Genomic DNA, 26,961 nt, shown 5'->3' on the forward strand with positions numbered 1-26,961 from the left:
TGCTAATACTGTTTGGTTTGTAATCAAAGAAAATGTTAGAGTTGCTTCTCTTTATTGCCACTATTTTTGTAGTGTGAGTTTGAATCCCCGTTCTAACTGATTCTTAACCTAACAGTATCAGACCAATTTTCACAGGTTCACAAGCTTTGTAATCATCCATGATCTCTTATTTTCTTGAACATTAATCACTTACTTGTTATTAAATCAATCGTAAAACACCAACAGAAAGTATACATGTTTCAAGTTCTCTACAACTCCAGAAGGCACAATTATGCAGCTTGAAAAATGTCTGATATATCAATGGCCTAGTTGCCTACAATGACCCTTGAATCCATTTCTTCAACATCATAATTGATTTTTGCCGTTTCAATTAATAAAATTGAGTGATGTGGAAAATGGCTTTTTAGTTTGAAACCTTCCGAATTGTGGCCTCACTTGGAACAGGTCACCTATCTTCGACACAGGCTATTTGATTCCCCTAAATGTAGAGCACCCATAATGATAGTGCAAGCTCTTACTAAATGAGCCTTGTTCAGAGAAGCTGCATTTAGGCACGTCATGAGCGTACTCGTAATCCATCAGAAATTTTCACTCACTTTGTTCTTCATCCAGATTCCAAAGCCCAAATACTGTAATACACGAGAAAAAAATTTGACACTTGTTCAACTTGTGGATTATTAATCCATTTATTGATAATTTTCATAAGTGCTGGCTGTTATAAGCAATTACATGATGCTCTACTTAAAGCACATATAGTGACTCAGAAAAAAGTAGTACAGTAATTACATAGGACCCTGGTGTTGATGTGTTTATTATGGGCATGGTTTGAATGTATTGAAACATTCAGAAATTTTGACTGAGATTGTGACAGTATACACAATGTAACATCCCAAAAGACTCATTACATTCATTAACAAGGTTTTGAATCGAATATGTAACACAACTCGGCAGAAAAAGCGTAAAAAGAATATAATTATGGACATCAGTGAAAGAAATGGTTTGGAAAATAGTTTCATTTTGTCAACTGACTAGGTAACGTTCCTCGCGTCAGTATTGGAGGGGCGATATTTGATTAGGCGACGTGTCCACTGCAAGCAATCTCATCGAGAATGACTCATCCGCCATCTTCAAGACACTCACTCATACAATGTAACCCCTCGCTTCCCCTTTCAGAAGAAACTGTCGCAAAATTGCCCCCTTTCCACGTATTTCACGCTTGGTGCCACTGCCCATTTACATTTTCTTGTATTGGTGAAATTCCATCATGTTTTATTGGATTTTAATAGTATGTCCTGTGGATGAGGATGCTATAGAAAAAGCACTTTGGTTGTGGCTGCGTGATTCACTGTATCTCAACATGTTGGTTAACGTTTGAAGCATGTGTTGGATGCCTTGTAACACAGAAGACATACACGTCTAGAGTCAGACTTGGGAGCTCTGAGAAATGGCAGGTTGCTTGATCTTAGGAATTTGATAAAGTTATTGGATCCATGGAACTTCAAGGACCATTTTGCTGTTGGAGTTATTGATATAGAATTTTCAAAAAGAACAACGGAAACGTTTCATCAAGGGATCAGATGAACGTGTTGACAGTCATGAAAAAGCATCATTGTGTCAAGGCTGTTTGATAAGATCTAGGAGAAAGTATTTTGATCAATTTTAGACAATTTGAAAAAGTACTTTTGAAGTTTTTAATCTTTCAGTGAAAATTATGTCTTATGACATGAACTTTAAAGGTTTCTATTCTGGTTGTTTCATGTTGGTATTTTCTCCACAGCCTGAGAACAACAACAACCATACAGTGTCAGACGGAATCGTCGTTTCTCGAGTCACAGAAAACGGACCTGCAGATAATAATGGCTTGAAGACCTATGACAGAATTATTAAGGTAGGAAGATATTGCTGTTTGTCTTTCAGGATTTGTTGTCATGGGTACTTGTCACTGTGTTTCTGCTCAGTATGGTGGTACCAGGTAGGTTAGTAAACTGTGTGTGTCCTGAATATTGGACTCTCCTCAAGGAGTTGGAATTGACTGTATTATTTGAAGAGGACTGGTCACCTGTGCTGCATGGGCGTATAGAATGACAGTGACAACACAGGACTCTCCCCAAGGAGCTGTGATTGATGTTGGGTTGGAGAAAGAAGAATTCACACTTGGACAAGACCATCACCTTATGGTGTGTTGTGACAAATAACTGTCAGCACAAGGCTCTCCCCAGAGAGTTGAGATTGACTCTGTATTGGCAGCACATACTGTGCTGCAACAAATAACATTACATCTCAAAGACTTGTATTGTCAGCAAGTGAACATACATTTAGAATGCCACAATTTACATTTGAAACTTGTTTTTTTATTTCATTTTATTTTTTTAACAATTAACAATGTTGTGTGTACATAGCCTTCTGGGTAAAAAGGCTGCCGCAACTGCAGCTGCAAATGATCTTCATTCAACAAACTGTAAAGATCCAGGTTAGACTTGATCTTCAGTTGCCCATAGTTGTCGTAAGAGGCAACTGAAGTGATTGGCTGGTCAGGCTTGCTGATCTGGTTGACCACATGTCATTGTATCCCAGTTTAAGATGAATGCTCACGATGTTGACCACTGGATTGTCTTCTCCAGACGTGATTATTTACAAACAGCCACCCTATAGACAGAATATTGATGAGTGTGTAAAATTAAAGTCACTGGGTGTTATCATCATCTTGATATGCATCACTTCTGTTTGCATTCTGTGTGAAGCTGGCATGGTGTTAATCAAATGCTGTCCACATCAAATCAGATTAACACCTTAACGCATCACTTTGGACAAGCTGTATGCCCTTTGTAATTCCCAATATTGTTATCATGATGATGTGCCAAACAAACACGTTTTTGCTAACATTGCTTCCCAGTCCAAGGAACCAAAAGTGGCTCTGCAGGCCCACAGCCCCTGTGCCCCCCAGAACCTGGGATTATGGGTTTGAAGCCAGTCTGCCTATATCCTGTTTTTTTTAAAACCTCACTTACTAGCGCATGTAGTAAAAATTCCTGATTTGAATATATACTCATAGACATGAATAAGGGAACACATGAAAGCACAAGTGTTTCTTTACTTATGTCCAGTTTTTAACATTGTTACATGCCTTGTAAAGAAACCTGGAAAAGAATTAAGAAACACTTGTACTTTCATATGTTCCCTTATTTGTTTTCATGAGTATGTAGTTTCCTTAGATTATATGAAAATAGAAATAGTGAGATTATTTTTTTGTGGTATTGTGAGTTTTCTCCAAAGTTTGCCTGCCAAGGGTAGTTAGTTTTGAATCGTAGATAAATCCCAGGAAATGACAGACAGCATGAGGTTAGAAACCTCACTGATAAACTCCTGCGGCAAGGGATTGTGATGCTCCCCTGAAGTTGTATCAGTCAGTTATTTAAATGCTATGTATCTTGACTCTGAAGAGCCTTGCTCTTAATATATCCAGTAATATTCTGGCTTGTAACAGTTGACAGAATTTACGACTTTTGAGTTCTGTCTCAATACAAGGAAAAAGGGTTCTTTGAATATTTTCCTTTTAAGTCTGAAAGTTAAATGAAACTAAATCATTGCTCTTTGCATGGATGAGGTTCAGAAAAAGAAAAATCACCCTGCCTCCCATTAAAGTCTGGAAAATAAATTCAACATAATTGACGTAAGATTTTCGCTCACTTTCCCACAAACGTTCATCAGTTGCTTGAATCAGAGTTCAAATTCAGTTTTGACTGTCATGATTGAAATTGATGCATTTAGCGAAGGTTCGTAGCACTCTGTGAATTTTAGCCTCAGTCCGTGTGCAGACAACATCTTTGCGACTTTGTATGGTTTTACCGTCCGTCTCATTTGTTTTATGTGTTAATTAAATTTTCAAAAACAATCTATTGTCTGTAAAAAGATTTGCAAACACCATTCCATCTTGTGATTGTGTGTGCGAATTAGTGAGTTAATCCCAAGCCTAATGGATTCCTGTCAAAAACAGATGCAAGGCCCCGGTCCCCCTCGGTTCATTCAGTCCCCCTCCTTTTTGCAATCCCCCTCTGACTTTTCTTTGATGTGCCACCTCGGCTACTGTAGTTTTTGAGTGTCAGGGTTTGTCAAGAGTGTAAATACGTCTGTGTCTTGTTTCCAGTTTAAATCTGTTACTCTCGCACGAGTTTGCCTCATTAGCATCTGCTATTTGTACCTCCCACTAAGACCTACTTTGCTTTTTGGTTTGGAGGCTATTATAGCCTCGTTCCATTGTGAGTTAATACCATTGTGTGTTTCAAGGCCAAGACTGGTGATAAACTAGATGAGCTTCTCTCAATGCTATTATCTCTGGGAACAAAAAGAAAAAAAATGACTAATTGTATGACTACTAATAACTGATGGCTATGGCTGGGCCAAGTATAGCCCAAGAATGATTTGGAATTATTCCAGATTTGTGGCTTGAAAATTAATTTTGTGGTTTCAGTATTTTGAAGATTTATCAATAGCATCAGGTCATACATAAGGCTTGTCATAGGAAGAAAGAAGTCTTAGAAATTCTGGTACAAATTTATACCCAATATGCAATTTTAGACATTTAACAGTAAAAATACTGAAATTTATTATCAGACAGCTTATGACTTTACATTTGGAAAAGTCCACATTAAGAACCAAATATGCTATGCTAAATGTGTTAAGCAAGTCATGTTTTTTGTTTATAACTTGTGTTTATGTGACACAGAGTTTGTGGAAAGGTATAATACCTGAACTATAGTGTCAGGAATGAATGTGTCCTTAACTTTTTGTGAATAGTATACAAAAAGGCAAGATGTAATCAGCAATCCATGGTGGTAGTTCCTGGAACAGATCTTGGGAGCTTGGAGATACAAGTCGGATTTATGTGGGTTCTCTCAACAGAATAAGGCATTGAGAAAAGTGGCTTTAAATACAAAGACATGTAATTGGCATATTTTACCAGGAACAAATGCTATAATTCAGGCTTGAAACAGACAGGAACAATGGCAAATCTACAACACATGGAATGGCCACCAGTCATGGCTTATAATCCAAACAACTAGAAAGAAAAACTACCAATTACCATGAGCAGTAAATCATTGGGACGAGGCATGAGAGATCGAGAGGTGGAGGGCAATCGTAAAACACGTTCGCTGCTGTAACGGGTCGAATCAGGTCAACTTCCACATTGTCCTTTCACAATGGGTGCAAAGAACCAGACAGAAATTGTCTTTGATCTGGACAAAAGCTAACATTAATTTTCCTGAAGTGTGTCCAAGGGCTAGCTGCAATCTGGCCAGCTGACCGTGATGTGTCAGGCAATGTGTCGTCCTCCTGTCCTTCTGCATCGTCCTCTTGTCCTCAGATGTCCTGTATGCAACCCAGATGCCTTTGTCCACCCCCTCAGTACAATTGTCACACTGGCCATTTTCTGCCCTTCCACTTGAGTGCCGACATTATGCTGTTTTCGCGTATTGACTGGCTGATGTGCTATCTCTTCTTTATGGGCTATTTGATGTGGATTGTCTAGAAGGAATTTAAAGAGATAAGCACAGTTGGTACTTCGTTTTAATGGACCGTTGTTTAAGGGGAAAACAGGGATGGTTGCAATGTATGCCAGATTTAAAGGTTTGGTTGGTATTTCAATCAGTATACCTTACCGAGGTTTTGAGAAACACATTATTTTATAATGGTTATATTTGGAGATATGCTTGTTAATGACCCCCTTTCAAGGTTATAATGTCTTCTTCCTGCTATTCTGGTTGCCAGAGGGAACGAAGTGTGGTGGATAGTCAGACTTGCTGCCTTTGTTTATTGTATGTTTTCATACTCAGGGTGATGATGTAACCTAATGGTTTAAATGTCTACTCATCACGCTGAAGACCAGGGCTTGATTCCCCAGTGTAATAAGCCCATTTCTGGTGTCTCTGGCTATGATAATATTGTTGTATTTTTGCTGAAATACTCACTCACTCACTCACTCACTCACTCACTCACTCACTCACTCACTCCATACCCTTTGCTCACAATATCAATCACTGGATTATCGGGTCCAGACGTAATTATTTACATGCCACTGCTATGCTTTAAATATTAAGGAGTATGTTTTTGACAAAAAATACTTTTCTTTGAACTTGGTATTTAAATAAGTTAGATCTAGGATGTGAGTAACACTGATGAAATATGAATGTATTTTTTTCCATGTGCTTGCGTATTCACATGAATTCAGTTTGTGGAAAATAGATTAGTTTGATCCTAATTTAGTTTTAATGTTTTAAATTTTCCACATGAAGAGATGATCACTTAGAGGTGAATCCCAAGACGTTTATGACACGATAGAAGCTTGTCGAGTTGAGGACATCGCTTCAAAATGTCCACCTTCATCACACAAGAGTTCACGTCCGAACAGTAAACTTTGTCAAAACGGCAAGGGAAATTGTTCACGCTAACGGGGATGAAAGGCTCCAAATGGAGCCCAATTGGATTACGAGTGTCACTGTGCACCTAGGTTTGGTGTCTCTCCCAGTCCCATGGATCTCGGAGAGCGGGTCTTCTTGTGACTTGTGACTCATTGAGACGCCCAAGCTATTATAGTCGGCTCCTCCACTCCCGCCTTCCGGACCCGCCTTTGATTACATCACCCTTCCTTTGATCTTTTTAAGCCTCTCATGCAGCTCAGGGTTCCTACCTCAATTTAATTAGTCGTAATTACACTATTATTGTGGAAGCTTGGAAAGGGAGCGATTTTGTCAGCAATTCGGCAACAGTTCCTGCCAAAAGCTTGCCTCCATTTTTTTGCCCCTTCAGGGTAGATACTAATTACTTTGTCAAAAACTGTCAAAAAGCCCCCCATGGAGCCAGAGCTAGAGCCAATGTGGGCCCAACTTGGGTACATTGTGAAATACAAGGGGGCTTTGAGATGACTGTATCGTTGCATGTGTTCTTCATGGCATGTGTTTATAGCTGTGTCCTTGAAGTATTGTTGACGTCCATGCTGGCGCTCACCAAACCTTTCTTTGAATCTCGCACTGATATGACAGTGTAGTGCAGTGGTTCGTTTTGGGTGACCGCAGTACCGTTGTTAGGGACGTCGGTGAGATAAATATTTTTTTTTCCTCTTGCTTTCAGGCTCCAACATCTTTATGGGCTATTAATTTATTTATTTTTCTTGAATTTTCATTTATATGATATTTAAAGAGTTGGGTTTTTCAGATATATGGTTGCATTTGCTTGGTGTTTGTTTCCATTTAGCATTCTGGCTTTCCATTTTACAATCTCTCATAACTCTTTTGATTAATATTTTGAGATTTAAGAGGCCCGACCTTTTTGGCAAAATGTTCTAATGGGTTTAAACTTGAATGGCTTTGCCGAGATCAGTGAATTAAAAAATCCATTAATTAAATGTTGAAAGCAAATTTAAAAATTTGAAATATTTTATTTCTGAAAGCCACTTTTTGTGCAGTTTGGCTCCTGATTTTATGGATGATGCTAATCTGCATGTTGCGTCTTCACGCGAAGAGGACATCTTCAAGTGCTCGTGCATCTGCTGTTAAGGTTTAGTTTGCCTTACATTTATGAAAATTTGTAAATTTTTATCAAGTCATCAACGCTAGGACGGTATTTTTTCTGACAGTCATGCAGCGACGGTGCGCCAAAAAAGCGGATATTAAATCCCTCAAGATCTCGAGATTGCATAATTCTCTTAATTTGTCAGAAGTGATAGTTACAACACGCAAATCCTCTTCCGATGACAGTTCCTGTGGGTATTTTGACAACATTATCAATGTAATCTGCAGTCTAATATGCTAATGGGATTGCTGGTTCATGCACAAATTCAAACTCAGACTCTCCACGACAATGAAGAGCTCATCAGGAAAGACTTCAATAAGCATTGAATGAGAGCATGGCATAAACTGACTGCATCATGTTTTTAATAACTAATATTCCATTTCAGATATTCCAATACTGCATAGATTTCTGATGACTCACAATTGAATCGAAAGTCTTAGAATATGAGAATGTACATTATTGTGTGCTTTCTAACATGCTGTCATTACTGAAGCAAGTGATACCATCATCAATATGCTTGGTTTGCATCTTTTTGAAATGATGATCTACTGATAGCTGATTTGAAAATCATTCAAGTGGATTCAATTAAAATAAATATGTTGATGAAATTGTTTCAAATTATTGCTTTTCGTTTAATGTGTTCAGGCTTGCAATTCTTGATTTGAGCTACAGGCATACACACCACCGATAACAGGAGCCAGGTTAAAGTTTCAGGTGGGAAATATTGTTTTATACTGTCCATCAGTATCAAATATTTATTATTAGAATCTGGGAGAGGTTTAGCAGCTGAATTTCATTTGCTGTACTGAATTCAAAGTCTGCTAACAAAACAATCTCCGCCAAACAGAACCGATTTAAATCTTGTTATGAAACATTGAAAGATATCGTGTTCATAATTGTACTTTTCAGATGTGAAAAATGGGAAAGTAAAAACTCCACGTTTGAGTATGATTAAATTAAGTGTTATGAATGGAATGGAATCCAGCCTCAGCACCAATGGTTTCCAGCCAGCATGGAATTGATTTTAAAAGGTGCAAAGACAAGCGAGATTTGGATCGAATTAGAATGAGGAAAGGGTCTAGAGAAGTATTACAGTGGCGCAATCACTCAAGTTCTTGCGAATGTAATTAACACATCGTTTGCTCATCAGGCGATAAATCTTCTCCTGTGGCTGCACGGGTTCTGCATTAAGACAGGGCCACTTGTTACACGTTGCTTTTATACACTTCTTCATGGATTTTTTTCCGCGTATTGGTCCTGGCAGTTAACCATGGGAATTTCCTCGGAATCTTCCGACATTTCACTGAGGCTTGTTGAGCACCAGGATCCGTTAGGACTATCATTCACATTACATTAACGCAGATTTGTTTGCAAGAGGGAGAAACGTTGCCATGCCTCTGAGTGAAAAAAGGGGCTATGGTGTTTGTCGGCAAGGATTCTAGGGGGAATTCCAATACAGGGCTCCCAATAGGCAACATGACAGTCCTGTCCCTTAATGAACTGTTATTGGGGCTGGGTTGACTCAGGAATTTTATTAGATCCCTTATCTTCGGAGATCCCTAATCAGAGGTTGGTGTCCCTCGAGACACTATTGCATCCCCTAATAATGCATAGAAAGTAGACAGGAGGGTTTCTGTTTGTGGATTTATGAAGATCATAATTTTACATGTGCATTAAAATGCATAGCTCCTGTATTTAAATCTCTATTGAGTAGTCTTGAAAAGTTTGCTTCAAATTCTCAATCCCCCCAGTGGACAAAGGTTGACCTTAATTGTGTGCAACAGGTCAGTATGTTCAGAGCAGAAAGTGGTGCATATGCAAAAGTAGGGGTGTGTTATGGACTGTGATGGCAAGATGGTGTTTGTCATGCTGAAGGCCATTGCTGATGGCCCCTTCTTTGAAATCAAGACTTGCTACATTGTAATAGTTTACAGTCCTGTTTCTCTAACAGTGATTTTTCTGGGTTTGTTGGCTTCTCTAAAATGCTGTTCATTCAAGGTCTTCATCACCTCTGGATGTTCATTGCATCTTCCTGTTTTAGCAAGAGAGTATGGTCTGATGGGACTGAAATACTTTAAAATTGTCAAACCCTACTTATTAGTACAATAGACTGTGTGAAGTTAGCATATCCACAGGGTTGCTTATCATAGTCCTAGGCCAGACTTTTGGGAATTATAATCCTTAATCTTAGGCATTACTTCAATTTATGAGTTTCACAACAGTGACTGTGTCACTATCATCATTTCTCCAGCATGGAGCCTCTGCAGAGTGACATAGCTGAAATATACTCTATATTATTTGATCAACCTATCACCTTACTCATTCACTGACCATGTTTGTCCCAAGACCTCTTATACAGTCAGCATCAAACATGTCTGTTGGTCTGGAAAGTTACTGCCTCAGCTCACTGATGTATGTGATGGAACTGATGCTGCTGCTGTTGCTGCTGTTGCAGCTACTGCTACATTAACTGCAGGTCGTTCTCTGCCTGTTGAGTCGCGAAGTAATTCAGTTATGTGCCTCTCAACTGGCTGAAATCCATCACCAAGTGTATTAGGACACAATCGTAAACTCATGCTGTCCACTTTGCCAACGCTTGAACTATCTTCCTTACAGCTCTTCATAATGGATTGAGAAAAAATTCTGGTAAATTGTATGAAACTACATTAATCGTCTGTCAGATTTTTTTTATATCAGGCCATGAGTGTACTTTTAAAATTATCATTTGATACAAATCAATCAGACTTTTTCTTTCATGTGTTTGATAAATGCTTGTAATTGCTGTCAGTTGGTGTCGACTGTTGACAGTAATTTGATGTAACACAGTTTGCTTTGTATTGTGTAACGTTTTGCCAGGTTTCAGTTCTGGAATAATATGTGATGGAAAATGATATAATATGAAATATTGGCACTGGGATTGATTGGCTGTCTTAGTGAAATGAGTGAGTATGGTTTTGTAAGTCCTTTAATACGATTCAAGAAATCACATGCCACAAAAGGGCCACAAAATATGTGTCCATATAATGCCATATGTATTTGACCAGATGCTTGTTCCTAACAACTAGTAAGTAATATTGGGCTAACTTCAATGTTAAATGGACATGTGGTCAAGTTTATAGAGCATTTGCCCGTTGAGTGGAAGGTGTGAATTTCAAACCCATGCTGCTTCTTGCAGGCAGAAAAGATGGCACTTACTGTTACCGTGCCTTGTTCTTGGCTCCGAGTTGCTGTATATGTACAGTAATCTTGAACATAATGTGTAACACCAGTTCGCCTTACCTCATCCATATTGAACCTTCGTCAGCATTGGCTGTTCTTAATCATGTTGTTTGTTTGTAAGTCATATGGTCGTCCTTACATCACATTGGTTGTCCTTAAATCATATATGTTGATGTATCTCATCTAGTCCAACAGAAGGGAGACATATTTTAGGGTATAAATTTGAAATAGAAAGATATAATTTTGAGAACAGTTTTCAGTTTGGAGGGGTAGGCAAAACAACTCTGTTTAAATATTGGAGTTTTCAGTATGTTGAGTGAAGCTGTATCTATAACTCTGCACAGTACGTCTGTAGATGCTGTTGCCTAAGAAACCAATTTCAGTATGTATCCAGAAAAACAAACCCAGCTCTTGTGCATAAGGAGCAAACACATGTACCAATAACCTACCCTCAACTGTCATCTTCACACTGCAACATGCATGGCAGTTTCACAGCAAAATCATTCTTGTTCTGTCAGAAATCTTTGATATTTTATGATTGATAAACAACAATGAACGTAACTGTGATTGATAAACTGTAATGAATATAATTGTGAGAGATGTTCATTAGCTGTTTCCTTTGATTGTTTGACTTTTGAAGACGGCTGTTGATGCTGTCAGGTGAAGTTGACAGTCATGGATATTGGAGTGTCAATCATGTCTGCCTAGAGTGACCTCCCTTGCCAAACCTATCACTGGAATTAGAGAAGATATGCTGTCAAGATATGCTGTCTGTGTCACATCCAAATATCAGACTTTTTATGTCCGAACATCAAAGATTGTCCAGAAACATTGGAATGGTCAAATTCTTTAAGGAGTTGGTCGTTGTTATGTGATGATGACTGGTTGTCATTTAAAGGGAGACAATACTTTGTTTCTGTATCGTTTCCGACCTTGACCTTACAGTGTACCTTGTGTCATATTAGACCTTTAGATCATTGACTGCTAGACTGATACAAGTAAAAATATGAACTTGCTGTTGTCCCTGCTTGATTTGTCATCTATCTGGTTTCTTTTTTACAAAATTTTGTTCTGATTTGATTGTAGTTTTGACTGTTGCTGCTTACTCAATTAGCAGTGGTAATTTACAAATAGCATTTGATCATAATGCAGGCTGTGCCTGTGGCCACATGTGTGAACAGGCCATATGCATATTCAGAGCACACAGTGGAAGCCCTCCAAACCGGCATCCCACCAATTTGGCATGCAGAAGCTAGTTAATTTATGATCATTTGCACACCCTCTAATCCGGCATCAGCCTACTCTGTACGTTGCCACTCTAAAGACTAAGGACTGCTTCTATTGTAGTTAAAGATCGCACATAATCTATGGTGGTACAAAACCATAAATCATTTATTGACATCGTCATAAATGAAATTCTGTCTTTAAAATTACTCAGTGGAAGTCGTTGTGGCGGTGGCTGAGCGGGCTAGGCAGCTGACTTTGTGTGCTGGTGATTAGGTGCCTGACCCTTAGGGTGTGGGTTCAAATCTCAGATGGGACTCAACCCAACTAGAATTTGTACTTTACTAAGAAAGTGAAATCCCAAATATGACATTTTCTAAATGGTATTGTGTAATCATACTCATTTCAACATTTAATTACCTTAAATCGAACTTTTTGATGACACAGTTCTCTCCAGCATACAAAATTTCAACCAATCAGAGGGGAGTGCCCCCATGATATAATGTGAGGTATATGTATGTGGGTTGCTGTAGTATTCATATGTATTTGATTGATAGACAATAGGATTTTGCATGACATTGCTTATTACGTAGGACCCGTGAAGGTCCGGGGTAGAATAGGCCTTCAGTAACCCATGCTTGTCATAAAAGGCGACAATGCTATTTGTAAGAGGTGACTAACAGGTGGTCAGACTCGCTGACTTGGTTGACACATGTCATCAGTTCCCAACTGCGCAGATCGATGCTCATGTTGTTGGTCACTGGATTGTCTGGTCCAGACTTGATTATTTACAGACCACTGCCATATAGCTGGAATATTGCTGTGTGTGGCATAAAACTATACTCACTCACTCATGCTTATTACATTTTCATTCATGGAATGAATGGTGAGTGTCAATTTAATACTATTTACAATATTATTGTCACTTCGACCACAACCTCCATTCCTTCAGAGGAAGAAATTGTTATGTTACAAGTTGTGTCATGCAAAATCCATTTGGTTGTCAATCATATACTACAACTACTACGCTGTTTTGATATTTTTAACTCAATGAAAACAAATCAAAATAACATCCTCTTTCTTGGAAGCGAGGTAGCTATCCAGCCACCTGATTTAGTGTGTACAGACTTCAATAATGCTCACTTTGCACTTACAAACAACATACTTAGCACAAACTGACGGGTCCCATGGAAATCTGTGCATGGTGACACCATCACCCGACACCTGGGAGGATGTGATGGCAACCTAATGATTCAGCTTGTCATTGTTGACATTGAGAAATCAGATTATTGATGAGCTACACATTCTATATACAACCAACTGAAAATCCTTCCTCACATGACGTCACTGCAGTTTGCAGCAGTGCTGTGGCGACAGTTACGTAACCTGTCTGTGATTTCGTTGGCGGGCGAGAGTGAAACAGACGACTGTGAGTTTTTAAAGAAAATAAATAGTGTTCTGCTTAAAACTAATCATGTCTTTCATATGTAATGGTTAAAAGAGTACAAAAACTGTGAGAAAACAAAGTTATAATGACAAACATGTACTTATTGTGTTTTATCAACAGGGTGAATTTCTGCTCAACTAAATTTTATTCTTGTCAATTTGTTGATGCAGAACAAGATTTTTTCTTCTCTGCGATTAAATACCACTATGAACAATACAGTTGACAATGATGAAATCTCTGCTCATTTCGTCAAATATAAGTCCAGATTTCAAGTTCAACGCCATTGCTTGCCGTTGTGTCGTAAGGTCAAGAACATCAGTCGTATCTATTTCAGAAAATAAATTAATTTATATTAAACCGTGATTTTCTCATTTTTCAAAGAAATTATTTTGACACAAAAGCCAGGCAAGAATCTGTGTGTGGAACCAGAGATGGGGTGTTTGCAGACAGGACAAAGAGGAAAGCGGGGATAATCGTAGAAACTGAAACAGAGTATAACGTGATCGGCCAACATCAAAGGTAGTCCGTAACAGGATTTGCAGGAAAATTTTGCCAAATTTCCATCATGTTACCCCCAAAACCTCAGGGAATCATGGGTAGCAATTTGATACACTTGCCAGTAGGCCCTACAGACAAGATTAGCTAATCTTCCCTGTAATTAACATTTGTTTTAGTGACAGAGGAGGATTTTCGTCAGCATTTTAATGGATGACTGTCGTTCACTGCTACACAAAAGTGTCTTCGACTGATTGGCTTTTGGGGACTGAAAGGTGATTATCTTCGTGTTGATGAACGAGGCCAAACCACAATAATTGCACATCAACCTAACATGTGAAGCTTGTTTTTTTGCCCATGTGGCGTTTCCTGTCCCAGATGTTATAAATAGGAAATGTGTTGACAGACTATTTTGGGATCTTGTTATGGGTAAATATTACCAGGAACGTCTTGGATGAAGCCGCTCAGGATGTTGTCTCCTTTTAATGACTTTCTACAGATTATTAAATAACAACAGTGGATGTTGGTGATGAATTCTGTAGAGTGTATCCTATGAAGTTTACCAAATTTTTATTTTAATCATCGTCATTTTTTGCCTGAGGCATGGACTAACCAGAGAGCAAGGCAACCATTACTGCTAACCAGATGCGCTTCCCTTGAGGACTTCATAATAAGTTTGAAGTTCGTTAGTGTGTAAACACTGCTTTTTGTTTTTTCTAGCTCTTCGCTGGCAATGTTGAGAGAGTCTGATGGATTACTAATTAAAAGATCTTGTTTCACTTTGGCCCAAAACAATGGCCAACTATGGTTCCCAATTGGAGGCTGTTCCGGTTAGCAGAACGGAACAATGGTGTTCTGATATGCCCTGGTGAACAGAAGAAATTATCTGTTTACAAACTGATCTTCTTCTAAGAGGCTAAACAGGAATCGGGCAAGTTTTTTAAGCCATTACTCTCTCAACTTCTTTTGTGACGAGGCTCGTAGTAACGAGGTGACCTGTCACTACTGGGGATTAATCGCCATTTGATCTTATTGAATTTGACCTAGTGTTTGTGTTGGCCTCAACACCCTGATTCGCCCCTTACTTGCCAACCTAGATGGGGTCATTTTGAAAATTTTCATGTTTGTGAAATTTGCATAAATGATTAATGAGGCAATTACAGCATTATATCAACGTTTTCAAAAAGCTTTAAATTTCTCATTGTTATGATGAATCATATCACGTCATCAACACTGACAGGCTAACCACCTCTTGTACAGAGCATGACGACTCATGTCAAATTAAAAATCATAGTTATTTTCACGGATATGATAGAAATTAATCACATCTGACTTATGAAGGCCATGTTATTTTGAAGATGGAGATTACTAGTGTTCTTTATCAAACACAATGATACAAACCTCTGTTTGAAGACTTAACTAGTGTGTAAACTCCAGCTTTGTGCCTTAAACCTTAAAATGCTGTTAATTTCCTCAAAAGAATCCAAGAACAATTAATATCAAATTTCATACTCTCTTTCCGAAATTGACAATCGAAATGCTTCTGATTACAGATAAATGTCCTAAAGACTGTTAAAGATTCATTTTTATCAATCCAGATGATGAAATTGTTAAATATTGTGGTGATTTAGCACTAATTGTTCTGCTTGGTTAAGAGACAGCGTATCAAGTGTTGTGTATAACCTGCCATGGCTACTTAAGCATCTAGACGCCTTTGTAAAGTGTTAAACAATTTGATTGGTATGAGCAGATAAAAGATCTTTCATTAGGATAGTTTCAACTGAGCGATAAACCTGTTGAAATAGGAATGTGTGATAATCGTAATTGCTGACTGAGTTAATGATAGTTGGATTACAACATTTCATTGATTAGTGAACGTTAATTCCTTCTTCTGTTTGAATAGTTTGTAGAGAGTTAATAGGTTTATTCTACAGTCAGGAATGTTTGTGATTTGATAGTGAGTATATTTGTGTGGATGTATAACAAGCAATGTAGAATGGACTCTTCATAGTGGTTGGAAACACTTAAATGTCTTTGAAGAGTGATGTCCATTGGACATGCCATTGTCTGCAAATCCTGGATCCATGTGCAGTTATTCAAGTGTCAGCTTTACAGTTTGTGAAGCCCATGTGTGGTGTCCCCTGCCATGATATTGCTGGAATATTGCTAAAAGCGGTATAGAGCAGGCTTCTTCCTTCCCACTCACTCACTCACTCACTCACTCACTCACTCACTCACTCACTCACTCACTCACTCACTCACTCACTCACTCACTCACTCACTCACTGATTAATAGTTTCTGTAGTATCTTCATCCACTTACTTGAGAAGAAAGGATAGTATCACCTTGTCCCACATCACAGTTTCCATGCATTTGTCAAGTCAGCATAAACCTGGTCACCAATGCTTTCGCTGCAATATTTCATCGTAGTGCTAGTTATTTTTTTTTAAGCCAAACTTTCATTTCAAATCTTCTGGTTATGATATATCCGTCCATTGTTCTAGAAACACTGCTATTTCACTTCAGCCGATGTAACTTGGATCAAGAACGACTGACAGAGGATTAGCAGGCGCTTAATAATCTGCAGACTGCAGTGTTTATTCATGGCTTTGACAAAGTTATATCCCTATTGCATGTATTTTACGCTTTTTATGACGCTCGCTTCTTTACTCAAATCCCCTCAACAGCAGAGACAACAAGAATCTGGAGGATTTTATTGATTCCAGAATTGCTGATTGATTTCTCCTGATTTATCGTTAGATTAAGCAGGCATTTTGTAATCCTGTTGTTGACACATCTAGCCACTGTTTTCAGCAGTGCTAGTATTTTTTGTCTGGTGGATTAAGGGCTCTTCTGCTTGCCTTGATGAAACTATTTCAGTTTTGTGATACATCATGTAGCATATATATGGCCTTCATGGTTGAAAGTTTTGAATTGTTTAAGTGGTACTGAGTTTAAGGTCACACTTGTGGGCATGAGAACTAATGTGACTATTGAATGCAGTTGGATATGTCATCTTCAAGTAGATTTGTAAACATATGTTTTTTCATAGACGGATATACAGTTACACTTTTGAATATTTTTATACTTTTTTGCTTTTTTATGTGTATGCAAAGTGTTTTTTGCTGAATACGAAGCCCAATTCGTTTGAACAGTATTACTAACAATATTTGTGTAGTATATTATGGTCAAATTTCAAGTATATGACACAATTTGTGAAGTAGTCCAAGATCAGATTTCATACATATGAGTCTCATTGGTATTGCATGGTACTGTTTATGTGACAATCAAACATGTGGCACTATTTGTGAGATATGCACATACCTGCATGGTGCTACTTACGTTATATTTTGAGTGGTCGGATAGTCCAGCAGTTCACTCATCACCCTGAGAGCTTGTTTTCGATTCCGCACATGGATATAACATTTGAAGCCCATTTCTGGTATTCTCCACCGTGATATTGCTGGAATAGTGCTAAAAGTGGTGTAAAACCCAACTCACTCAGTCACTTGTATTATATATGCATACTGGGTTCTAATATGATCTTCCCCTGCATGGCACTGTTTGCACAATGTTCAAACTTAAGCCATTGTACATGTCTTATATGAAGACCGAAGACACTACATGTAAACTTCAAATAATATGGCAGTGTTTTTATTACATTCACCCAAATGGTTGTATTTGTATGATGCCATTTAATCATTGTGCCTGTTATTCCCTTATTCAACAGATCCTTATTTAGAACTCACATGCAGCCAGTTTGAGAGTCGTGCAACACATGTTGTCTCAAATATTAATTTAAAGCTCTATTTAGTTAAGACATGGAAGCACCAAGACTGCAAGTTAGAGTATGGCATCATCTTCATCTTCATCTTCATCTTCATCTTCATCTTCATCTTTATCTTCATCTTTATCTTCATCACTATCGATCATATATGTTCAGTATGTCTCTTATGTTTAATCATGGCCTTGAGACTTCCCTGTCATTGCTCGGTGGGTCCTATTTCTGTCCTCCATTAACCCCCTAGTTTTAACAGATTCCAGTTCTTTCTTCAAGGTCAACCACCTGAATAAATGTCAAATCATTCTGCTTTAAATAAGATCTAATTTGAAGCTCTAGACAGGTGGGTGAGGGAGGAGAACACAACAGCATCAGCTCTCAGTTCAATGAGTAGTTAATTTTCTCCATCGCAATAAAATGCCTTGAACCAAAGCAAAGTCATTTGGACATAAACCTCGGTCGGCTAATCGGTTTGACCAGTAGTGGACAGATTTATGCTGGACTTAGAATCACACGTTACAAATGATGCAGGGCTTTATGGCAAGGACTGAATTCAAGACTTTGAGGTACCTATTGTTTAGTGTGCAGTGGGGGCTCCTTTGCCATCTGGGCTCAGGATGGTCTTAATTCCGGGTTATGAACCCCGCCCAATAAATAGCCCACCCCCAGGATCCGTTTAGGGACCTTCAGAAACAACCTAATGAGAAGGAAAGAGGAGTTATGGGGCGAGTGTTGGATGTTTCATAGTATGTCTTTTATCTGCAAGTCGTGTGCGTGTGTGCACTGTCCAACATTAATATTCTAATGATATTGGTTTCGCATTTTATGCATAAAAATATCATAAAAATTGCTTTGAAGTTGCCGTGAATCAACTCAGAGCTTCCGCAGACTCACTGTTCAGGCTGCTTGTCTAAGAGGTAATATTCTTTTTGAAAGACTGACATTTCATAAATATAAAATATGCTGTGGATGAAGCGTCCTTTCAGAGGCAATTTAGTCCGTAAGATTTGCCAAGATGGCATCCTGACAAACTGTATAGGGATCTTTGCTGTGAGGGTGATTTTGAATGCTAATATTGGCCTCGGTCCTTGAGGGTCTGTATGGAATTATAAGCATGTAATTTTTTTTAATGAAAGCTTGATGATGTTATTGGACTTGTACATTCTTTAGGATTGTTGAGGGGACACGATTTTTTAAAAAAACTCCTTCTTGAAATATATATTGTTAAGGGGGAGTGTGAGAGATGGTTTGAAATGTTGGCTATTCATGATCTTAGTTCTAAAAAGTATAGGGAAAACTGTGTATGTTCTCAGGGGGGTTGTAGGAATGTAAACACGAGGCGACGGCCTGTCTGCACAATGTTTGTTAAAGCTTTCTTCATTTGCAACAAATCACAAAGTATCTTTTCTATTGACGGTACAAGTATACCAGGACAAGTAAGATCTCGACAAAGGGAGACATCATCAGCTGTGTCGGTGACAATAAAGGTTGTGATTTTGTCTGATTTTGTGGTCAGTGCTTGTGACATGTGAACAAGAAAAGAAACACTCTCTCAAAGCCATCTTGTCAGGATGTAAAACATGAACCTTTCAGAAGATATTTGACAGGGAAAGGAAACTTTCTTTTTGGGTAGAGAAATGAAGACACTTTTTGTTGGTAATGGAAAAGGTTTTTAACCCATACTAGTAATTACTGAGTGTTTGTGGAAGATTTAAAAAGGTGTCAGGTAGGTAATGATAGTGCCTATACTGACAAGACCTTAGGTACTACATGTGTGGGTTTGCGGACGATGTCAAAATGGTGTCATTAAAATTACATTGCATATATATCGATAGGACTTAAGGTATTATGTGTGTGGTTGTCTCGTCCAGTGGATATTGTGTCCTTTTTGTAAACAGATACTGATTGAGAATTCCTGAAACATGTTTGTGACAAAATTAAATGAGTACAGTGGATTCAGCTCTTATGCGATATGTCATCATGTGATCATGCTTATTTAATGAAATTAGTAAACATAACAATATTGCTTTGTCACAAAGATGTATTTTTAGAACCTGCTTATTCTTCAAGAAACTATTGATTAATTGTGAACAAATATTCTAAGTAATTGTCAAAAATATTAAATAAATTCCCTTTCTGTCATTTTCTCCTTTTGATAATATGTTTTCAATATTGTATCAGAGGTTAATAAAGGTTGTAAGCCATACTAGCATCTTGACAACTATTTCCATGTAAAGGACAGGCAATAACTTAGTCTGCCTGAACTCGATGCTATGATTAAAAGAGAAAATTACCATTTTAAGCAGCATGTTTTAAACTCCCAATGCTTGCTGGGATAAATCACAAATGTCACTTAAAACCCATGTTTTTCTGTTCCAAATGTTAGAATTTATTCAAGGGAGATGCCAGTAAAGCCCTTTGATATTGTGGGAACAGAGAATTAAATCAATTCAAATGTTGCATGTTTCCTGTGGGCATTGTTCGAACTAGAGACATAATGGGACAAGCTTCATACTGCAAAAGGATGAAAATGGTTTACACAAAACGTTAGGGATCATTTAAGTTGATTGTTTTCATTGAAAATGTAGATAGACCTTAGTGCCAAGTCTTTATTAGGCCCGTGGGTCACACATTTCACTGGCACTGCTACGAGGAAGATATCCCGATTTGATAAGGCAAATGAATGCCCTCATTGCAAAGACATTGGTGCAGAGATCAGTCGGCCAGTTGTCCTCTTGTTGGAGTTCTTGTAAGATTTAGGGGGTTTGGTTTGGATATTTAAGGGAGGGTTGGTCCCAGAGGAATGAAAATGGGCTGTGTACTATGATTTAGTCAATATCATAATCTATAATGGTGTCTATCAGTTAAGGAATCAGCCCTTTGAAGTTAATTTCAGTAGAAATTGGAGATTATCATTAATTTGCTTAAGAGGAAATAATAATCGAGGAGAATCTGGTTGTAGCAGCAGGAAATACTTCGAATCACGTTTATTCATTCAATGTTTGGATTTTGTTTAAAAAATATTCGTTCTTTTAAAAAAATGGTTATGAAAGTCAATTTTGTTAATGCCTTTTGGGGCACTTATATTAATGCTTTTGTTTTGCATTATATTCCTTACAAATCATACTAGAGGGTAAAAGGCGGAGTGTTCTACGCCTCAGTGGTACAACTAAACCTCAACCAGTGGATTCTAATGTTGAATATCAAAGATAATCAATAAATACAAAAAAATATTTTAGTCACAAATATTACATGTAGAGTTAAAGGTTTTTCATATGAATCTTTCAAAATGGGTTTTATATGCATTGAACCCTGCCATTTTCCCAATTGGCGTGGATAATTGTGATTATATAATGAATCATGTAACATGAACCGTTTATTAGTCATACAGACAGCGATGTAAAGAAATACAACGGAATATAAATACTAGATTACTACTGGAATGAAGTTTCAGAAGATTGAAATCAATACATGATCACCATTCCAACATGCTGGGTGGGAAGGGATTTTCCCTTTTGTTGCTGTTTCCGTTCCAAGATTGAAACATGAATGTTTTCCTGGCTATTGTGTCAGTTTTAGAACACATGACTTACCTTTCTGAAAGAGCACCAAAGGCTTTCACCTGACAAGAATTGCGACATCCAGGAATCTCATTTTCTAAAGATTTGAAATCGTTGCATGATTGTCCTTGTGACATTTTTGTCACGATTTTAATGCTCAACTCATGAAAAGGTCTATTGGCTGCCAGTGTATTTAATTTTCCTCATGTTTGATTGGTATTTTATGAATTTCATGAATATTCATGATTTTTCATGAATACTGTAACACACTTCTAAGTGAGAAGCATTAGGAAAAAGTCAGATCAATCTGCGGTAATTATGTTTTTTTTGACAGGATGCTAGCTTGTGTATTATCCGTGTTAATTTCAGGTGATTACTGGAAGACAATTGTGACCATCGCTGTATGTCCGCCATGTTTGAAATGCTGTCATACCTTCCCCGGTCAGTGGGATTGACGTTGGGTATTAATTTCAAATTTTATCGGATAAAACCCTTGCAGTGATGTAATTGTTGACAAGAACAGAATGTTATGATTGATGGATTGAGCAAGGCATCATTAATGCCATGTTTGAAGCTTTCTGCAATCCAGATGGGATATAATCGGCATGGAAACATGAAATCAGCGTGGAAACACTTTGCTTCAAATCGCTGTGTGAGACAATTTTTTCAGAAGGTGAGAAAAAGTTTTGATCTAGATTTTGGTGGAAGCCGTTCTGCGTATTATTCATTTAGTAGAATCTGATTATGAAAGGTTGTCTTCACTCATAATTATGTTATTATAGCTTTATGCTTGTTATTTATGATATTCATTACTCAAGGCATTTTGTTTTTTGACAGAAAGAGATGTGATGTGAAATGTGAAAAAAATCATTCTTCATCTGACGTTTGTTTCACAGACTGGATGTCAGCATCACAGCTTTTGTGAGATATTTGTTTCAGAAACATGTTTGATTTATATCAATCATAAATGTTTGAAGTTTTCGGTTGTAAATGCTGTTATTCCATCTGAATGCCCTGTGTATGTTACATCATTGTCATAAATTCCTATTTTGGCTGACATGTGATAAATCCAACAGACATCCTCTTCCAGCAAATTATGTTATTTGTTTTGAGGTAAACCATATCTCCAGACTCTGTGAAATTCGGTTAGTTGGGATAACATAAACTTTTGAGGAGCAAACAGTTCCTGTAACGTTATCTGTAAATGTTTTAAGCTTGTTGTCCAACACAATTACATGTGAATTGTCTCCCTTAGCAGAACAAGGATTTGATGAAATGTTTATCATACTCATTTGCAAGGATATGTACAGGAATGCGTTTCCCAAAAGTAGTAAATGTGTGTATGAGTTGTCCCCTGAGGCCCTTGGGGATGAAGGTGGAGACGGGGTATCAGGTTAGATCTCACCCATGAGATGTATTGAGTGGTCAAACTTGGTGACTCAGATCAGTGCATTTCATTATCTTTTGATTATATGGACCTTCTTAAATGAAATGTTGCATTAAAGTAACTCAGTCAGGTGCGCTGGATATGTAAGGCACGTTGCCAGTGTCCTGTCCCCAGGTGAAGGGACAGGTAGGTGATTAAATATTGATCATGGAACAGGTGTCGAGTGATATTGATTAGAACTGACAACATGACTTGTCAAGACTGTTATACAGCGAGAAGTATATTTGCTCTTTCATTATGTATTGTGTCCACTTGTCAATGCTGAGGTAAGTGCCCTTGAGAATGTTTTAAGGAAGCTGTCATTAAAGGCACGTTTCACACAAACTAGACTATGATCTGTTCATGTATATAGCTGGCTATATTTTCACAAGACTATCAAGACAAACACAAACTAGACTATAGTCTGTTCATGTATATAGCTGACTATATTTTCACAAGACTATCAAAACTGACATACATCTGTATGTTGTTGGTTTGCCTCGACAACTGTAGCAATGTTCCTGCTGAATCTCTGCAGACAAGAATGGACCAACACATTATACTCATAAGAAGAATGAAACCTTCAACAGGGACTGGCCATTTAATAATTTGGAATCTGGTACTTTGGTTTTCATCCTGTGTGTCACTGTAAACAATTCTTTTTCTCAAGTGCAGTACATATCTTGGGGAATATATTTTTTTTTCAGAATGTGCAACAGTCTTGTGCAATATTTGTTTCTGTGATGTTGGCTGTAGAAAGCAGAAAATTTATCTTCATTTTCAAATATTTAAAAAAAGAAAGATTTGAAGAACAAACTCCTATCATGCTTTATATTGTCAATAATATGACAATGAATGTATTTAGGATGCTTATAGATAATTTGGACATTGTCGAAGAGGGCACTACCAGAGATAATCATTGGATTTTTTACCAGACTCGTGAGCTGAAGCGCCCCTTTAAATGTGGCATGTGTCAATTGCTAGGTTTTGCGGCTAAGTGTTGACAGCTCTCCAGTTTGTGAGTGCTTGATCTGTCACTTAGCTGAAGATTGACAAGATAAGTTATCAGTTGGGATACTAGAAGACACAATCAGAAACGGCTCTGTCACAGGTTGATCATTGTCTTTGATTAATAACTGATGTTCTTCTACATATGATTGAATTGCTCTTTTGTTAACTTGGGACCAATCTGATTTTACCTTTGAGAACTTTGGTTGTAGATCAATAATTGTTTCATAGATATTCTGAAAGAAAATTTCACGCTTGATGTGAAATAAAACATTTACAGTGGATAGCTTGCAAAACTGGAGGTACCTGTTGCTATCAGATGCCCAGTGATTTTTCAGGGTTAAAGGTATTTCAATTAACATCTTATATATTGTATCAAGGCTTGTGTATATTATGGTTTTTCATATTTTGTGCATAGGATTTGTTTATTGTTTATTTGTTTATTATTTATTTAACTTACAACTTATTTCATCATTAAATGATTATTATTTGTGTGTTTATCATTTAACATCATGCTGTAATAAGCGGTGTTTGGACCACACAAACCAGTGATTGACATCATGAGCACTGATCTATGACAGTCGGATATGATACATGGATACATGCCATGGATACAAGTCTGTGGGTCTGGCCACTTGATTCTGTTAGCTGCCTGTTGTGAAAATCTTGTGATGCACTGGGTGGCCCTCTGGTTAACGCATATGCTCATCATACCAAATACCCACGTTCTATTCCTAACTTGGCTACAGTGTGCCAAGAATAATATCCTGGAATTTTGTAAAGGTGCCATAACCAAAGTGTCCCAGTCCAGTTGCAGCCATTTTGGAAGGTCTGTTTTTTTTCAGTTAGGCTTTTATCAGTGGCTTGCAGTAGCAAAGAGCTTTTAAACAAAGAACCCTTTTACCATGAAACTTTCAAACATGGTCACATGAATGGCATTCTGAAAAGCTCATTTGTAAATTTTACCATCTTCTAAATCCTCTGATTACGTGATGCATAATAATACAGAGTAATTCGCATGTTCTTGTTTGAAGTTTTTCCTCAAGGAACACTCTGGCAATGAAGAACTGATTAATGGTGGTTATCTTGAAAGTGTTTGACGTCAAAGGATGCCATTAGCAGCTCTTGGTATATCCTAACATGTGACAAGGTGTTGACAAAGTCAAAGTAGCGTCAACATATGAAGGTCACTGAAAACATGTGCACGGCTTTCATCAGCCATGTCTCGATGCCTTCTGATCTGATAATGTAATTGGAGCTTTTGTGCGGTCAGAAGATAAGTTCCTGTCTACGAACAGCCAATCAGACACTTCTTTGTTTGTTTTGCGTAAATCCTTTCCAGATCTATACACAATAATTAGAGTTATTGACTACAACTGTCCCATTTCCAACCTACATTCCGTCCTCCTCGTCGTCAACAGATCTATTTAGACGACAGACCCAAATTTGGCACCAATCGATATGATTTCGTTTATCCTAACCATTTCCTCATCAAAGCAGTTTTATATCTGTAGGGCTTTCTGAAAGGCTAGATTATTATATAGAAGATAGAAGCGCCATTGCTGTAATTTTCCATTTTGGCTTGAATGAATGATCCAATAGGAGGCTGTATCAGTGGTTTTCTGGACTTGAGGCTTGAGTTTAGCCTTGGGGGTAAATACTGCCAAAGTGAGGCTTTGGTCTGTGGAAAGCAAATCGGTTAAAATAATATTTGAAGATTTTCTCTGAAATTAGGCCAGCCAAGGAAAGGTAGAGGTTGCAATGTTTTTTTGCTTTAAGCTTATTCATAGGAATCTTCATTGTGTATTCATTGTTGTGATTTCTTTTGCTTCGCTTTCCAGCTTTTGGTGTTCTTCGCATGTTTTTGTACCTGTCTTCAGAGAGATAGGATGACGACGGTATAATGGCTCATGGATTCAGTGTGTAATATAATATTTGCAAGCTTTCTTTGAAAATAGGTGATGTTGAGGTGAAGAAGTTTTTGTGTGTGATCGTTTGCCATTATGAGAAGCTGAGTACTGACTACAGGGTTTCTAAATATGAGGTGTAATTTTTCAGTTTATTGTTTCAACAATTTTCTGTTTGAGTGTCAGGATTTTGTGATGGTTTTTATTTACTTTTAGTTTTCAAGAATTGTTTTCTTATAACTGGAAAAATTGACATGTTCATTGACATGACATTCTTCATTATCGTTTGAAATTATTCATAGTATTGATTATGTATTTAAACAATTGCCTTCATTTGAAATGATGTACTTTGTTTTTTCATTTGCTTGGTTTTCAGTTCGATGTTTTTGCAGTTAGTAATAATTTATTCTGTTGTTTTGAAAGCGGATATTTTGAGCATCGTTGAGAAAGACAATAGTGTATGTGTCTTTATAGTCATGATAAAGGAAGTTGGTCCTAGTCACATAGCAAGAATAATGACTACAGGGGCTGTCTCAGTCTTAAATTCAATATATCTTGAAAATAACTGTTCCAGAAAAATAACAGCACACAATTTCAGCTTTCACTTTTCCACGAATATGATAATTCTCTGATCCATAGGGTGAATTAAGCTGTCTAACTGTTGACATCTAACCTGGTGATATATTCCTGGTCCTCATGGATGTAGGCGATCCCCTTCTGAAGCCCTGTCTCAATGGTTTAAGTGAAAGCATTGAGGAGTGTTATTTACAGGATAATAGGGTGGTGGGTTTGATCATAAATATACCCCTGGTTTGTCTGTATAGGCGCCAGTTTCACAAGATGTACAGGTGACCCTCGGATCATCCATTCTCACATAACGGTCTCACTGTTGTATCAGCTGTGTCTGGTAACAGAATTGAAATTTATGTGAAAAAGCTTTGGGTTTCAGTAGTTTCAAATAGCTATTTTGTTACGTATGGAACTTCTTATGGCATTATAAATGTTGTGGTTGTATCTAAATCACTCATTCTGGTTGTTTAGTTTCTTGTGTGCATGAAAAATATCCCCTTTATGAATCCTTTATGGATACAAACCAACACGTTGCTGACTTACATTTAATGAGGATATGGATCCAAGCTCTCTTGATTTGCCTTATTCAGATTCTTGATCAATATAGATCAATGCTCATGTGGTTGATCACTGGATTGTCTAGTCCAGATGTAGATATTTTTAGACAGTCGCCATATTGCTGAAACAATGGATCACAGGAAAGTTAGTGATGGTAGTCTAAAAGCTCTCTATACAGAGTTGTGTCCCTTAGTTATTGG

At 37.6% G+C, this 26,961-nt stretch overlaps 1 protein-coding gene across 2 annotated transcripts in view; it reads left to right on the plus strand.

Annotated features, from left to right (window-relative positions):
- LOC137295711 (E3 ubiquitin-protein ligase PDZRN3-like) overlaps positions 1-26,961 on the plus strand; it is a 425,331-nt gene that overhangs the window by 175,430 nt on the left and 222,940 nt on the right. For both annotated transcript variants that reach the window (XM_067827228.1, XM_067827227.1), the window contains one exon: positions 1,778-1,888. In XM_067827228.1, the coding sequence (XP_067683329.1) occupies positions 1,778-1,888 (111 nt within the window). The remainder of the gene's footprint in view (positions 1-1,777; positions 1,889-26,961) is intronic.

The sequence above is a fragment of the Haliotis asinina genome, chromosome 9 (genome assembly GCF_037392515.1).
Source record: "Haliotis asinina isolate JCU_RB_2024 chromosome 9, JCU_Hal_asi_v2, whole genome shotgun sequence".
NCBI classification, from domain to species: Eukaryota; Metazoa; Mollusca; class Gastropoda; order Lepetellida; family Haliotidae; genus Haliotis; species Haliotis asinina.